The sequence below is a fragment of the Amblyomma mixtum genome, chromosome 3, assembly GCF_055824585.1.
Source record: "Amblyomma mixtum isolate Tamu chromosome 3, ASM5582458v1, whole genome shotgun sequence".
Taxonomy (NCBI): Eukaryota; Metazoa; Arthropoda; class Arachnida; order Ixodida; family Ixodidae; genus Amblyomma; species Amblyomma mixtum.
This window is the reverse complement of record NC_143014.1, coordinates 245,110,352-245,124,731: the sequence shown is the minus strand read 5'-3', so window position 1 is coordinate 245,124,731 and position 14,380 is coordinate 245,110,352. Positions and strand designations below refer to the sequence as shown.

At 45.6% G+C, this 14,380-nt stretch overlaps 1 protein-coding gene across 2 annotated transcripts in view; it reads left to right on the top strand.

The window, feature by feature from the left end:
• LOC149354228 (uncharacterized) overlaps positions 1-13,350 on the top strand; it is a 51,081-nt gene extending 37,731 nt beyond the window's left edge. For both annotated transcript variants that reach the window (XM_089583186.1, XM_089583187.1), the window contains exons 7-12: positions 4,275-4,377; positions 5,858-5,959; positions 6,846-6,894; positions 7,510-7,625; positions 9,549-9,702; positions 11,623-13,350. In XM_089583186.1, coding sequence (XP_089439312.1) covers positions 4,275-4,377; positions 5,858-5,959; positions 6,846-6,894; positions 7,510-7,625; positions 9,549-9,702; positions 11,623-12,275 — 1,177 coding nt within the window. In that variant the 3' untranslated portion in view covers positions 12,276-13,350. The remainder of the gene's footprint in view (positions 1-4,274; positions 4,378-5,857; positions 5,960-6,845; positions 6,895-7,509; positions 7,626-9,548; positions 9,703-11,622) is intronic.
• The last annotated feature ends 1,030 nt before the right edge of the window (positions 13,351-14,380 follow it).

Genomic DNA, 14,380 nt, shown 5'->3' with positions numbered 1-14,380 from the left:
TATGAAGTTTGTTCATTCCAAAAGTGAAGAATTTGACATCGCCCTTTCCATTGCGTTGTGCAGAGTGGCACGGGTCGACCGCCGCAGTGGCACAGTGGTTACTGCGCTCTGCTACTGACCCGAAAGACATGGGTTTGATCCCGGCCACGGCGGCCGAATTTCGATGGAGGCGAAATTCTAGAGGCCCGTGTACTGTGCAATGTCAGTGCATGTTAAAAAACCCCAGGTGGTCGAAATTTCCAGCGCCCTTCTCTACGGCCTCCCTCATAGCCAAAAAAATGACCAAAAAGTCAGTTTTCAAAAAATGGCATTTGTGGAATCTACAGCTATTATTTTCCAACTGTACCAATTTTTTTCCTTCATGAAATCAGCATCTTGACCATAATATTAAATTCAGATCATCATGTGGGCTGAATTTATGCAGGAGCAGACAATTTAATGGCTTAAAAATTTTGGACATCTGGCTGTCTTATTATGTCGATATGTAAACAATACGACAGATAGAGATGTCGTATTGTTTGCTAAGGGACGCTGAAGGCACAGTGTGTGCAATAATCGAAGCAGATTTGTTTAATCGCACTTCAGAAATTTATAATTTCACAAAGTTTATTGATGTATTGCATTCACACCTTGAATATTGATTGATATTCCAAGTGCTGTAAAATTACTAATGAGGGTAAAATGGAAAAAAGGTTTTGATTAATGCGCTCTTTACTCACCATACTATGTAGCCATATATTAAAATGATTTTTTATTGAGCAGTTTTTTTGCACCGAGGTACTAATGAATGACTAATTGAAATAAATTATCTTGGAAACCGACTAATTTATGAGAAAGGTAATTTCATTGTTGAAATCAGTGTAAAAAACTGCGCAAGGTGGTACAGTTTAATTAGGATTGGACTGAAAGTAAGGAAAATACGTCGAAGACCAGTCTCCTCCCCTTAAGCCCCATTAAACCAAACGTCACTGAATCAACAGGTATTTTAAAGAGGAAACGAACAAAATACTTGTACTTTGAATTCAAAAGGTTGCTGAGAATGTTGCTCAATACTACCTTTGACAGTTTGTGCGCATGGTTCAGGCAGTTGCCAGTCTATCCGAAAAGCATCTGTGGTTTTCCAAAGGCAAAGATGTGGGCTGACTGGCGACCTGTAAGTGGAGGAATGGATGTTATCGCATCGAGTCATCGCAAAACGTTGCCACCGCCCACATATTAAAAACGTCTCAACTTCTGTCTTATACAAACGCTCCATGGTGCTGAGTGTAATAATTTTGCACACAAATGAGAGATGGTGTAAAGCAGCATGCGAGGCTGAACAGAAAGGTCAGAATACATACGCAGTGTGCCCGCCAGCCAGTCGCTTACACGCATGTACACAGACACACACTCATGCGTGCACGCATGCACAATGTAATTTCAGTTGTTTGATGGGGGTATGGAGCAGATGCCGCGTCTAGCGCGGGTATGCGGCCATCTCAACACCGGTCACCTAAAACAAGCATGGCCGCGGAGCTGTGTGCGACTTGTCAGCTATGGAGCGCGTCAAGCACCTTGTGCTACTTGCACGAGAAGAGTACTCACTGGGAGGCTAAGCAGAAGTGCTAAAGAACTCGTGCAGCACGAAGTTGAAACGAGTGCCAAAGTGGCACTCGCTGCACTGACACTGCTGCAGAAAGTGCAGCCAAATCGAGGAGACTTTTTAGTTATCGTCACCATTTCAAAATGTTAAGGTCCGTTGAAGCCCGAAGTTCGCATGCAGTTTTTGGGGTGGTCATTCAATAATTCGACATTTGAATAATGCTGATGTGTTTTCCGAATTAACGAGGCTTTACTGTACTTAATCAAACTCCCCAGTGCCAAGTGGTGCTGCACCGCTCTGATGGCGGGCGGCAAGTGTTCCCGTTATGGCTTGCATCTTTGTTTCACCTTGTAGCACGTGCCACAGTGCTACAGGTGTTAAGGTGCAAAGGGTTGGTAGCCAGGCGGGCAGTCTGTAAGCATTCACGCCTCTCGCATCTGTCGACAGCATCCCAGAAGGAGCAGAAAGGATGGTTGTATGACTTTTTAAAATATCTTTGTTTTAACCTTAGCATTTTAACTAGGGATGTGTGAATATTTGAAATTTCGAATGAGAATAGAGTATGTTTCTCATTCGCTAGGTATTCAATTCGAGGAACTGATATTAGAGAATTTCTGAATACTGATTGAAAATTTATGAACATTCAGTGGCAATCAAATGCGATGCCGGCTTTCATAAATCCTGCCGTGTCAGAACCACAGTATCTGGACCGAATATCCAGAGATCGAGTTTGAAATGTCAGGAAAACACTACAAAGGCGTTGTCTGCGCTTTCTTGTTGTTTATCATATGTACTGACTACATTCGGATGCTGCTAGGCTTGGACCTCAAGCGAAATTCCCCAAGTGGGCTTTGCCTTATATCAAACATGGTGAGAACAAGATGGCCGACCACCTGGTTCAAACAATTGCGACACGAAAGCGCACTGTTTTTCAGGGCGCAGCTCTTAAGCTCATTCCTGGCTTGCGCATTGTCTGTGTAGTTGGCAGACCTATAGCAAAAGCGAAGAGCATGGTGAAGAATGAAAGTAGGGTGAATGATGGCGGCCGGTGAGAGAGGTCATGCTCAGTTTGTGCTGGCTCTTGCGTAATGACTTCCTAATGCGTATACAAATAGCTGTCGTGCTTAGGACATTCACCGCAACCACATGCTCAAAAGTGATTGCGGTGGATGCGGCAACAAGCAGATTACCCCAGCAATCCGTCTGTTTCAGGCGGCACACATTGGAGGGTTTGCTAAAAACGACAAACAACCCACTGCCCTGCCCTGGTGATGCGATTCCTTGCACAAAGATTGGGGGCCCCTTAATTGTTGCACAGGTGCGTGGCTGATTATGTTCAAATCTGCATAAGATCTGTCACAAAACTGTTAGTTGCAACTTGAGTCAGCCATGAATCGGGAGTCAGAACTGTCAGGTAGCATATATGTGGGCATCGATAGGGGCAATTTTGTGGAGTCCACACCGCTAGTTTGTGGGCATGCGCTACTCTGAATGTGCGGGGCATGCCCGCTACGTGGCCTGCTTCAAAGAAAGACGTGTGCTTTGTGGCATCAGCATTCCTCCTTGAAGCACTGAGGCAAGCACATTGCAACGCGTTCTTGCAGCCAGCAGCAAACACAGGAGAGGACGCCACAGCTGAGCAAGTATTGTACCATGCTGCTGCACACCACTGAGGAGCGTTCGTCCAGTGCGATAGTTGAGGCCTTGTGCAACAAAGCGCGAATGCTTCGCATTGTACTCTTAAAGGTAGCTTAAGCGTCGTCCAAATTTTCTGCCTCAGTATATCGCAAAATCAAGCTGCATTCGAATTTCGCCCGCCGCTGTCTGCTGCTGCTGTCCCGTGCATACGTCGGTTTACAACAATCAGAGGACAGAGGTGGTGCTGGACACAAACACACGGAGGGCACAGTGCGTACGCCTCGCGAGCGTCCATCAGATCACTGAGTCAAGCGCGAAATGCAGCGCAAGTAAATTCTTTCGGTGAGCTTTCCTTACTCGCATTAAACGTGTATGAAAGTTTTTTTTTTGTTATCTCCAAATTGCATCTGGTATTTTATGAGAGTCCAGATTATATGTGGGTTTTTACAGTAATTCAGGCATTTCTTCCGGTTCCTTGAAGCTCGAATTGGTGAGGTGTTACTACCCATCATGTTGTTTGTCAATTGATGGATTTCATTTAATTACTCATTTGCATGACCACATTACAGGTTACATACTTTAATGCTGTCTAATCAAGCAGTTTACATCTGTCTGGACGTCGTGTTTTTGTTTTGTGTGATGATGAGTCAGTCTAGTTTTTGTTTTTGGTTGCAAAGGCTGTATCTGAAAAAAAAAAAAACAATTATAAGGGACGTTTTCCTATCTACTTTTTCCCCAAATTTTTGTTCATACTGAACGGTATAACTTAACCTATAATGGTATAACCTTCATAACTGTGCTGAAACTGGGAAAAAGCCTCTCTAGACCTCTCAAAAGGCCTGCTCTTTGTTAAGGATTACCTGAGTTGCCATCTGTTCACTGACTAAATTGTGCTGCTGTTGTGTGCGTTTTTGATGGTATTTAATATTGCACATTTTGGCCACACCAAACTATGTTATGATTTTTGACCTGTTTGCTATAAGGAGGCTTGACTGGATTACTGCTGTTTACCATCCTTTAAGGGCATTTTACCTTATATTTTGTCATTACACAGGCCTAAGAAGGGTGGCGCTAAAGCAAAGGAGGGCTGGTGCACTGTTTGTGAGGTGCACTTCGACGGCAGCTTCCTTGACCATCGGCGGAATGAAGACCACAAGGTAGGCTGGGCCTGAGTGCATATCTGCTAATTCGGCTATGAGGCTGTGTAGGATGCAATGGCATAGTAAATGTCGAAGTCATACCCTCAAGGCAGAGCTTCAGTGTTCCCTCAAGTTTTTCAGTGTGCAAAATTAGTGCCCACCTGACTTGCCAAAATGTCACAACACAGTGACGTATGCCTCGTCGATGGCAGTTTTAGTTGAGCATGGTTACCTCTTCGATTACCAAATTCAGAATACTGTGGTGCCGTCTGGTAAAAACATCTCAACGCAGTGATGCGAAGGAAGTGTCGCTTTTCATGGAAAGCTGGATGGAATAGAGTGTAAACCATAATAAAATATCACAAACTCTTTTGAAAGAAGAAAAAATTTTTTCATCTCGAAGCAAATGGGTCATATTTTACCGAGATGAGGTACAAGGTTTCACCACAAAAATTAGGAGTATGAATGTTAGTTTTATCGCTCTTACAGTGTTCAAGTCTGTCAGTGTGAGACAGGAGCTTTTCATTTTCACTGTAATCGTAGAACATATCTTGATTACTACTCAGTTGCTTTAAAAAAAAAAAAATGAATGACTACAGTAATAACGCGAGCTCGACCTAGTGAGGGTAACTGTAGCCAACAGCTATATGTGTGTACATTGCGTCTGCTTCCATGCAGTCAGTGTAATTTAAGAGGTGGTTCTGAGAAATGTGTGGCACTATTATGTGTGGCAAAGCCTTCCACGTGTTAACATACGCAGTTCTGCTTCTTGCCACTGATACTTTGTGTTTTGCACTTCCCAGTTCTGTGCCTGTTTGCTCCTTTTTTTATCTCTTCATTTCTTTCTGCATTTGTGGCTACTGCCTGGTCCGCCTGTGTGTACCACACAGCATCTACTGCACAAGGCTGTCTTAAAGTTGACTTCTCCTGGGTGCAGAAGAGCCTATTGGTTGAGTTATTTAGTAGATCAGTGACATAATATATACATATGTGCTGTATTTGTACCTTGGTTTCCAATGCAACACTATGTACGTTCTGAGGCAGATGATTCCAGGGGAAAAAAGCCGCCGCGGTGGCTAAGTGGCTATGGTGCTTGGCTGCTGGCCCGAAAGACGCGGGTTCGATCCCGGCCGTGGCGGCTGAATTTCTTTGGAGGAGAAATTCGAGGCCCGTGTACTGTGCGATGTCAGTGCACGTTAAAGAACCCCAGGTGGTCGAAATTTCCGGAGCCCTCCACTACGGCGTCTCTCATAGCCTTAGTCGCTTTGGGACGTTAAACCCCATAAACCAAACCAACCAAACCAAACCGATTCCAGGGGAAAAAAATTTCATTATGTTCCTGCAAATATGATAATTGTGGTATACGTCATGTTTGCTGTACCACTGGCAGTTAGTGCATTTCATTCTGTATGGGGCTTACAAATGATGCAATGAAGTTGTATTGGTGCTTAGAATCGTTTTCTTGATATCTTGTCAATGCTGTTGTTTTCTTGGGTAGGTGAAAAGGGATGAAAAGTACCCAAAGTGCCACCCTTGCAGCATGGGCTTTAACAACCGCAAGCAGTATGAGCAACACTGTGCTGGTGACTTTCACCGCAAGGTGAGTGGGCGCGTGAATGTCTGTAGGTACGAAAAAGGAAGCCTCCTTGTGAGATGTGGCCCCTAAGCAGTCTAGTGTCCCAGTGACAACAGCTACCCTCTCGTGTCTGGTTGATCAGCGAGGACAGTGGAAGTGATCCGCTCCTTCCATGAAGCACAAGAGGGATATAAGGGATAAGGAGGACACAAGCCGTTGTTTTTCTGTACCATGGGAGAGAAAAGGATGTTCCGCACAAAAAATTTGTAGTGCTGAGCTTACTGGCTTAGTGCATTAATCAGCAAAAGCTGTTATACCATTTAACCATTCAAACGGTTTAACCATTAAACCCTTCATTTGATCGTGGAATCTATTATTAGCCGTAAGGAAAAGCCTAGTTGTGCTAATGCGATTCGGCGATTGGATCTGACCACCATCGCCTCTGGCAACCATAGCAAGTGGCTGCTACCTGCCACGGTTGCCAGGGGCCAACCGTTGAACTGAATTAAATTTAATTAAATTGCATTCAGTTCAGTTCACTTAATTTACTAGTAATAAGGTCTTGCAGCTGACGCTGTAGAATTCTGGGCTATAGGGCTAAACCAAAGCTATAACTGCTTTCGCTGTAAAAAGGGATGTGCAAGGAGGACCAGTGGAGGAGTGAATGTAGGAGTAGACGAGCAGGTAAGGAACAGACTGGTCTACAACTGCCTGAAGACATTTACTTGCTGGTGTGTGTGGTAGTGTTGGGTGACGAGGCGCATGGCGTCGCCCAGAGCAGTGTAGGGCAGCATGAATACTGGGAGGGAGAAAGGAACATCACAGCCGGCATAGGGTCTTTGTTCATGTAATTGCAGCATGCATCCTCCGTTCATATTGAGTAAACCATACTTTCTTTTGATCTTGGCAGAATGTGGAAGTACTTGACAATGAAGTGGATGAGACAGCTGGTCCTCTAGGTGAGTGTTGTGGCTGTGCATATTAACCAAGCTTTAGTGTTTCTCTTGATTTGTTCGGATTTTTGTCTTGCCTTAGATAATAGCCAGCACCATTGGCCTTCAGCTTCACATATACAGAAAAGAAATATTCTTGCAGTGTTATTCCATCAGTAGCATCAGCTGAAACCTCATTTTACGTGCTGGCTCATGCTATTGCTCACCTGCAAAGAATCTTAGGAGGAACTTTGCAGATCTTTTGTGACCTAGTTCTGCTTGTGAATGATCCCGCTGTGGTGGTTCAGTGACCAAAAGTATTTGGCTGGTGAGCACGATTTTCAGTTGGGGACAGAGTGCAAAACCACTCGAGTGCTGAGATTTTGGTGTATGGTAAAGAACCTTGGGTAGTGGACATCTCTCTGGAGCCCTCCATTATGACATGCCTCGTAGCCCAAAGTGTTGCTTTTGCATGTAAATATCTGTCGTTAACTGTTACCCTTATGAGTCTGGAGTTTATCTCAGCTAGTACCTGAAGCAGCACTTAACTGTCCATTTCAATGCCACATGGTGCTATGAAGCTATTATCTACTACTCCGAGCATTGCACGTGTCTCATACTGAGCGTTGTATATGGATGCAGGGGAGGAATACCTCGAGGAAGTCCGTGCCTACTTTTGCACACTTTGCAACTTGTTGCTGAAGACTGAGCTGAAATCTCATCACTGTCGCACACAGGGTCACTATAGGAGACACAGAGTAAGTGCATTCCATTCCTCTGTGCATCTTTTGAGTTGGAGGTTTCACGGCTGGTTTCCTTCTTGGCACCTCTCATGTAATGGTGATTTCATGCTGGCAAATTGACCTTTTTTTATCACAGTCTCGATGGCCTGACAGGCGCCATCTGCCACTTTTCCTTGTTGTTTTTTTTCCCCCATGGGAGTTCTTTCCTGCTGCCCACAAATGTGTGCATTCCCACTTTGTGTACTGAACGTACTCTTTGGCTTGAGTGGAGAAATAGTGAGCCTCTTTTCAGCACAGGCTTCATGAACTCGCTGACTAATGCGGTAGCATTTAAATTTGGTCATTCCAGCATGCCACGATATGCAGTCCACAACTCAACTCCCCTGAGGTTGCTCATCATGGTATGGGTCATAATGCTGGTTCTCCAGTGTTGGCTGATTGATTTATTTTTTCTGAAGTCAATATTGTGTTTTCTCAAACTCCTTTTTTGAGCACAAAACAAAGTGCTCATAACAATTGGGTGGTTGTGAAAATCAAGGAAGTGCAAAGTGATTTGTCTGACACTAGCTCCAGTTATAACTAGCTACCACACGAAGTCATTGTTCCCGGACAACTTGTGTATGTGTACTCTGTGAGGGAAATATCAGTGCATAGGAGAAATGTGTGAACTTTGAAACACCCGTGTGGTAGACAACTTAGTTAAAAGGGACAGTGAGGAGAGCTCTATTAATATTTTTTTTTTAGAGCAAAATCCGATAGTTCGGCATTTCATGGCTTCGTTGCCACTTGGCCGGCAGTGAAAGATGCATTTATTTCTAAGAAATTTGGATTCGAAGTTGAAAAAGTTTTTCCCGCCACTCTGATTCAAACTTGGGATTCTCTTATGACGACACAGGACTAAGTGACGTGAAACATGACGTAACGCAGACTCCGTGATTTCTGGTGGCCAGCAGTGCGGCCTAGCAGCAGCCGAAAAGAGAGCTACCGCCGGCCGCACGTTGAAGGCATCTATTGGCTATTGCAGCCGTTGCTTCGTTTACGTTTGCACCGGCGTTTTGCCAGGGTTACGATGGATCCCGCTCTCGAAGTCGTCAACGAAGTTTTCGCAAATAGACACCTTTAGCATACCGTGTACCTTGTTGCCGTTAGCGGAATACTGGGAGCCCGCCTACCACCAGTGAGCAGGCGCTGATTAGTCCCGTTGCTGCCGGGTACGTGGCACCATCTGGCGACGTCAAGGGGATTTGCGCGTGCATTGGCTGCGCCTCAGTGATTCGTGGCTTCTCGTGTCCTAGTGTTACTAGAACTATTGGTTCTAGCAACACTGCTTTGTCCTATGACGTCATCACGCTTGTACTTGTGAGTTTGGCCTGTGGCGGCGATACCTGTATTGTGGTTCTTGCTCTTTTCTATGTTACAAGAGCTTTGTTGTCAGTATGAGTGGCGTTTTTGCAATCAGGAGCTGGTACTCTGTCGATACGAGCCAACTTCAATTTCTCCTCAGTGTCCCTTTAAGTGGTGAAGCAGTAACAAGTGTCAGTGGTGCAAATTTCCTCACGAAATATGCCTGTGTAGTCTACACGAAAGCATATGGCTGATTTTTTAGCTTTGAACTGACCCTGATTTGTGTTCACATTCGGAAATTGCAAGCACAGTGTATTGCTTGCATATTGGAGTTTGTAGACGGTCATCATTATACCGCAGGCTTAAAAGTTTTTTTTTTGTTTTTTTTTTTTCTGGATAGATTCAGTTGTTCTGAATGTGATGAGGTTTATAAGCCGCACTGTATATTAATTAGTAAGCCTTTTCCTGGATTAAATTGTTGTATAATTTGCATTGTCTGTTGCCTAGTTTTTGCGGCATATTCCAAATCAGGAAGCATTAGCATTTTCTCACCTTGTGAAGACCTTTAAAACATGAGTAATGGTCATGCTACAGGATATCAAGCGCAAAGAAGAAGCTGCTGCGAAGGCCAAAAATGGAAAAGAAAAGCAGACTGAAGAGGAGGAGGAAGATGTTAGCCAGATGGCCTTCACTGTAACTGATGAAATATTTAGTGACGAAGAATCAAAGGCCGCCACTGATGCAGCAGGTGAGTTTGCCTGTGTTGTGTAGAAAAATACTGATTTGATAGCTTCATTGTTGACACCTTCAAAACTGTTGTTTCCTGTCATTGCAGAGTCAAAGTACACTTTGCACAAAAGTGCTGGGTGGTCAAAAGTTCCCAGCCCGCTCCGATTGAGCTATGACTGTCTGCAGCGGAGAGCAGACACGCAACTTCGAGGGTGCGCGCTAAGAGGGCGTCAGTCCCTCTCTCTTTTTCACTGTCCTTGATAACAAAGCCGCAAACAAGCTAGTACGGCGTGCGCCATGTCTATGTCGCGTGTTCTTTGCTGTGCAATACAAGGGTGACGATGCCGTGTTTGTTTTTAGAGCCTGTTGTCCATATACAACGGATGCGTCAGATAGGCGGCAGAGGGGCAGAATGATTCGCTCCATGTCATGATCGAAGCGTGACATTTTTGAACGCCAAGAGTTTGACAGCATGAGCACAACACCAACTATAAACATGGCCGGGCCTAGGCATAGAGTCACAGCACACCAACTATTTCTCCCGCTCCGATGAATAATCGATATGGACATCACAAGAGAAGCACACAAAGAGAAATCCAGACAACAGCTGCAAGAAAATCACGCATAGCCTCAACACCTTAATTGGCCATATGATGGCGGGTTGTGAAGCTCATACCCTTTGGGCGCTTATTTTCTGACATTATGGCGCATAAGTTCTCCGTCCCCTGAGCACACAGGAACTCGCGTAAGCGCTGAAAGCATAGTTGTAATAAACCCGCCGCGGTGGCTCAGTGGTTATGGTGCTCGGCTGCTGACCCAAAAGACGCGGGTTCGATCCCGGCCGCGGCGGCCGAATTTCGATGGAGGCGAAACTAAACTAAGCATAGTTGTAATAGACCATGGGCGTCCGGAAGGGGGGGCAAGGGGGGGCGGTTGCCCCCCCTTGGAATTACGGATATTATTTATGCCCTAGTAGAAAACAACTACAAACCTACCGCCTCCCCCACCCCCAGACATCGGGTGCACCCCCCTGGAAAAAGTTCTGCGGACGCCCTTGTAATAGACTGAACGTTCTGCATAGGAGCACACAAAATACGTTGTGAAAGCCTCAACAACACACGCTGACTGTTCCAGCACATCAGCGACTTCGCCAGCATTGCGTGCGTAGAGGCTTCGAATTCACTCACTAACACTAAGCTTAGGACCGAGCACTGCAACATTGCAGTGAACAAGAATTCTTCCACAGCATAAGCAAACACGCTGGACTCTGACAAAGTTTATATGTTGCGAATCTCCAGGGAATAAAATGGAAATTCAAGAAAACAGCTCTTGAGAAAACACGCAGATGGCTTAAAGAGCCACTACAGAGTTTATGTGAACGTAAACGCATGGTATCGTACGCCAGGAAGCCGAAAAATACGGAGAAGCACACGGAACCTAACTAAATATGGCCGCCGGCATGATGCGTTACTTTCCGAAAAATTTTCTGTAAAGTAGCGGTAGCAGTTTTCTGTAAAGTAACGCTTCATGCTGGCGGCCACGCCACGCTCTGAACCACAGTGGAATTCAAAGAGTGAAAAGGGAGGGCGCATGTCACATTAGCTTTTTCTCAGCTTTGTTGTCAATAAGAGCAAGAAGGAGAGAGGACCTCGCACCCTCTCAGCGCACACCCTCATAGCCGGCGTGTGCCGAGGCACACCAGTGATGGCAGCGCCGCAACAGCGGAGAGCAATTGCTCCTGACTCGGTCGTAGCGGCGTGGGAACTTTTGACCACCCCTGGTGGTCATGTCATTTTACATAAGTGAATGTTAGTGGGGCTGTTACATGCGAGCTCAGCTCTACGCCTGCCCACTTTCGATTTAGGAGAGCTATGGAAGGTCATTGCATATAGGTTGTTGTGTAGAGTTCTTCTGCAGGACCACGTATCGTTGTTTGCAGCTGATGCAGCCAAGGAGCCCAAGCAAGACAAGCCTGCCGAGGTGTCGCATGAGGTTGAACCACAAAAAGAGGGGCTCCCAGACAGAGTGAAGGAAGAGCCTCCAGCTAAAGAGCAGGCAGAGCCTGAAGCTATGGTTAAGTCTGAGCCACTGGAGGATAAGCACTCGGCAGAAGATGGCGCTGCACTCAAGGAGGGTAAACAGGGGTCCGAGAATGATGCTGGCACAGCACCAACTTCTGGTGAGGGGGAGTTAAATGTTCCAGACACAAATGGCTGCAAGAATCTGGAGGAAGAAGTGGAAGAGCAGAAAAAGCCTGTCGCAGCTAGATCTGTTCCAGCAGCTGCATCCAAGGCAGCTGTGTCTAAGCTCTCTAAAGTGCCCCCTAAGAGCGCTCCCGTTCCCAAGGCAGCAGCCGCGACACCCAAGTCAGCAGGGACTGCCACCAAGGCGCCAGCTGCGAAGACTGGCACTGCTGTGAGCTCATCTGCTGCGACCTCTGCTCCTGCAGTCCCTGCTACCACGGCGACTGCTCCCGTTAAGAAGCCGCCAGCTGTGGCAGGCACCCAGGGATCAGCAGCAGGAGGCAGGGGCGGCATGGTGAGAGGTCGTGGCAGGGGAACACCAAAAGCAGTGCGGGCGCGCAAGCGCTAAACTTTGCTTTTTCTCTGGCGGTCTCTTGGGTGGCAGGCGATCAACCCCGACGCCCCACTCCTCGCGCATTGTTTTAGAAAAGCTCAGCTGTCACAAGGCTGTCACAGCATTCACTTGTTGAAGTGGTCTTTGGGTAGCATATGTTGCTACAGTTGTGATGAGCATTTTTTTTAGAAAAGCTCAGTTGTCAGTGAAACTGAGGCTGTCACAGCATTCACTTGTTGAAGTGGTCTTTGGGTAGCATATGTTGCTACAGTTGTGATGAGTGCTCTTGAAGATTGTGCTAGGATTGCACAGTGAATTCCACCAGAGGACTTGAGCATTTTGCTTTGCTGTTGTGAAGGTAAACATGGCAATTGTGAAACTGTTGGAAATCAAAGAATTGCTTATTGCACAGTGAATTCCACCAGAGGACTTGAGCATTTTGCTTTGCTGTTGTGAAGGTAAACATGAAAATTGTGAAACTGTTCGAAATCAAAGAATTGGGCTTTTTGGAGTGCAGTTTAATCATGAATAAAAGTCAATTGTGTTTCATGGGGCCATTGCTGATTAACATAACCATAACGTTTAGATCTGTCTCGTGACTATGGGTGAATTGTGTGTGACGCCTGACTGATTGGGACTTTATGCATGCACCTGAGCTGTTTTGTTTTCTGTGACAATTTGTTTGATTTGCATTTTTCCTTTTATTCTTTTTATCCTAGCTCCTTTTTCACCAGTGACATTGAGGGCTATTTCATGTATACTTGCTACAGGGAAGTATTCCTGCTTGAGGAATTGCTCTCTGTGACATTTTCCTCCACATTGTAACTGTCTAGCATCTCTGGCCATACTGGTGCATTCACACTGTGATTGGGCTTGAATGACAGCATTTTATCATGTGCAGTGGTGGCAGCAGCAACCATTGTATTCAGCATGGAAAAAGGTGTGCAGATTCTACCAGTGTTGCAGCAGTTGTGTAAATATAATCACCCATGGAAAACATCAACATTTGACTTCCGTAGATAGCTGGTACATAGTCTTTCTTTTTTTTTTTCCACTTCTGGTTGAATGGAATAAAGTGTGCTGTATTGTTCACCTTAGCAGTGTCCATTACTTGCTGTTGTGCGAGGTGTGTGTGCCGCCTGCTCATTGGACTTGGAGGAAGGGAAAGGTCTCAAGAGGGTCTGATATAACTTCTGATAAAGCGGGTTTGCCACTACCTATGCAAGTGTGCTTTTTCTCAATCTCCTAATCTTTCCTTGCACTCCTTATCTGGCTGACATGTCTTGGCAATGATGGCTCCACTGCTGCTACAGTTGGCTGAGCAAAGTGGTTTTCATTGTGAAATAAATCATTGCGACCTGTGCCATGCTTTTCATGGTAGACTTGGCATCGGGAAAAACGTGTAGCATTTTCCTTCCTCTCTCACCTTAGTTTTGCAGGGTGCAGAAAGAAGTGCTTCCACTCCTACATCTTTCAGCAAATGAATGTCTTGAATCATGGGGCAATGATATCTGGCCTTGAACATAGACCGTTTTTGCGGAGAGGAGGAAAATAACCTCGAACCCGGTGCACACGGAGACTCACTCTTCTCCCTGGTATGTGTGGATGGCGGTGGCTGGTGGTGATGCCTCTGCACAGTATGCATTCTTTTGAGCAATGAAGTGGTTGTATACTGTTTTCCGCTTACAAATCACCGTGAGTGAAGACTCAAAGTTGACAGGATACCACTGCATTGTTGTCTGCTGCAAAAGCAAGTATCACAAGCGCAAGAAAATAACTGCCGAGCTGTGTGCAGTGCATCAACAGCCGCGGAACGAGTGTGGGTGCAAACTATTTCAATTGCATCGCTTTCCCTCAGACAAAAATAAGTGACGACTTTGGATTGCAAGCATAAACGGAAATGGTTTCATCCCATCGGCCAGCTCTCGTGTGTGTTCCAAACATTTTGTTGGTTAAAAACGGATGGCAATAAACGCAGTACCCACGCTGAAGGTCGACTATGAGTGAAAGGTACGCTTGCATCTGGCTGTGTCAAAAAGCGCCTTCCCTTCGAACACGTGCATTTATGCACATTAAGAGGGCTAGGAAATGATAGTGCATGATGCAAATTTTCGTTCAGG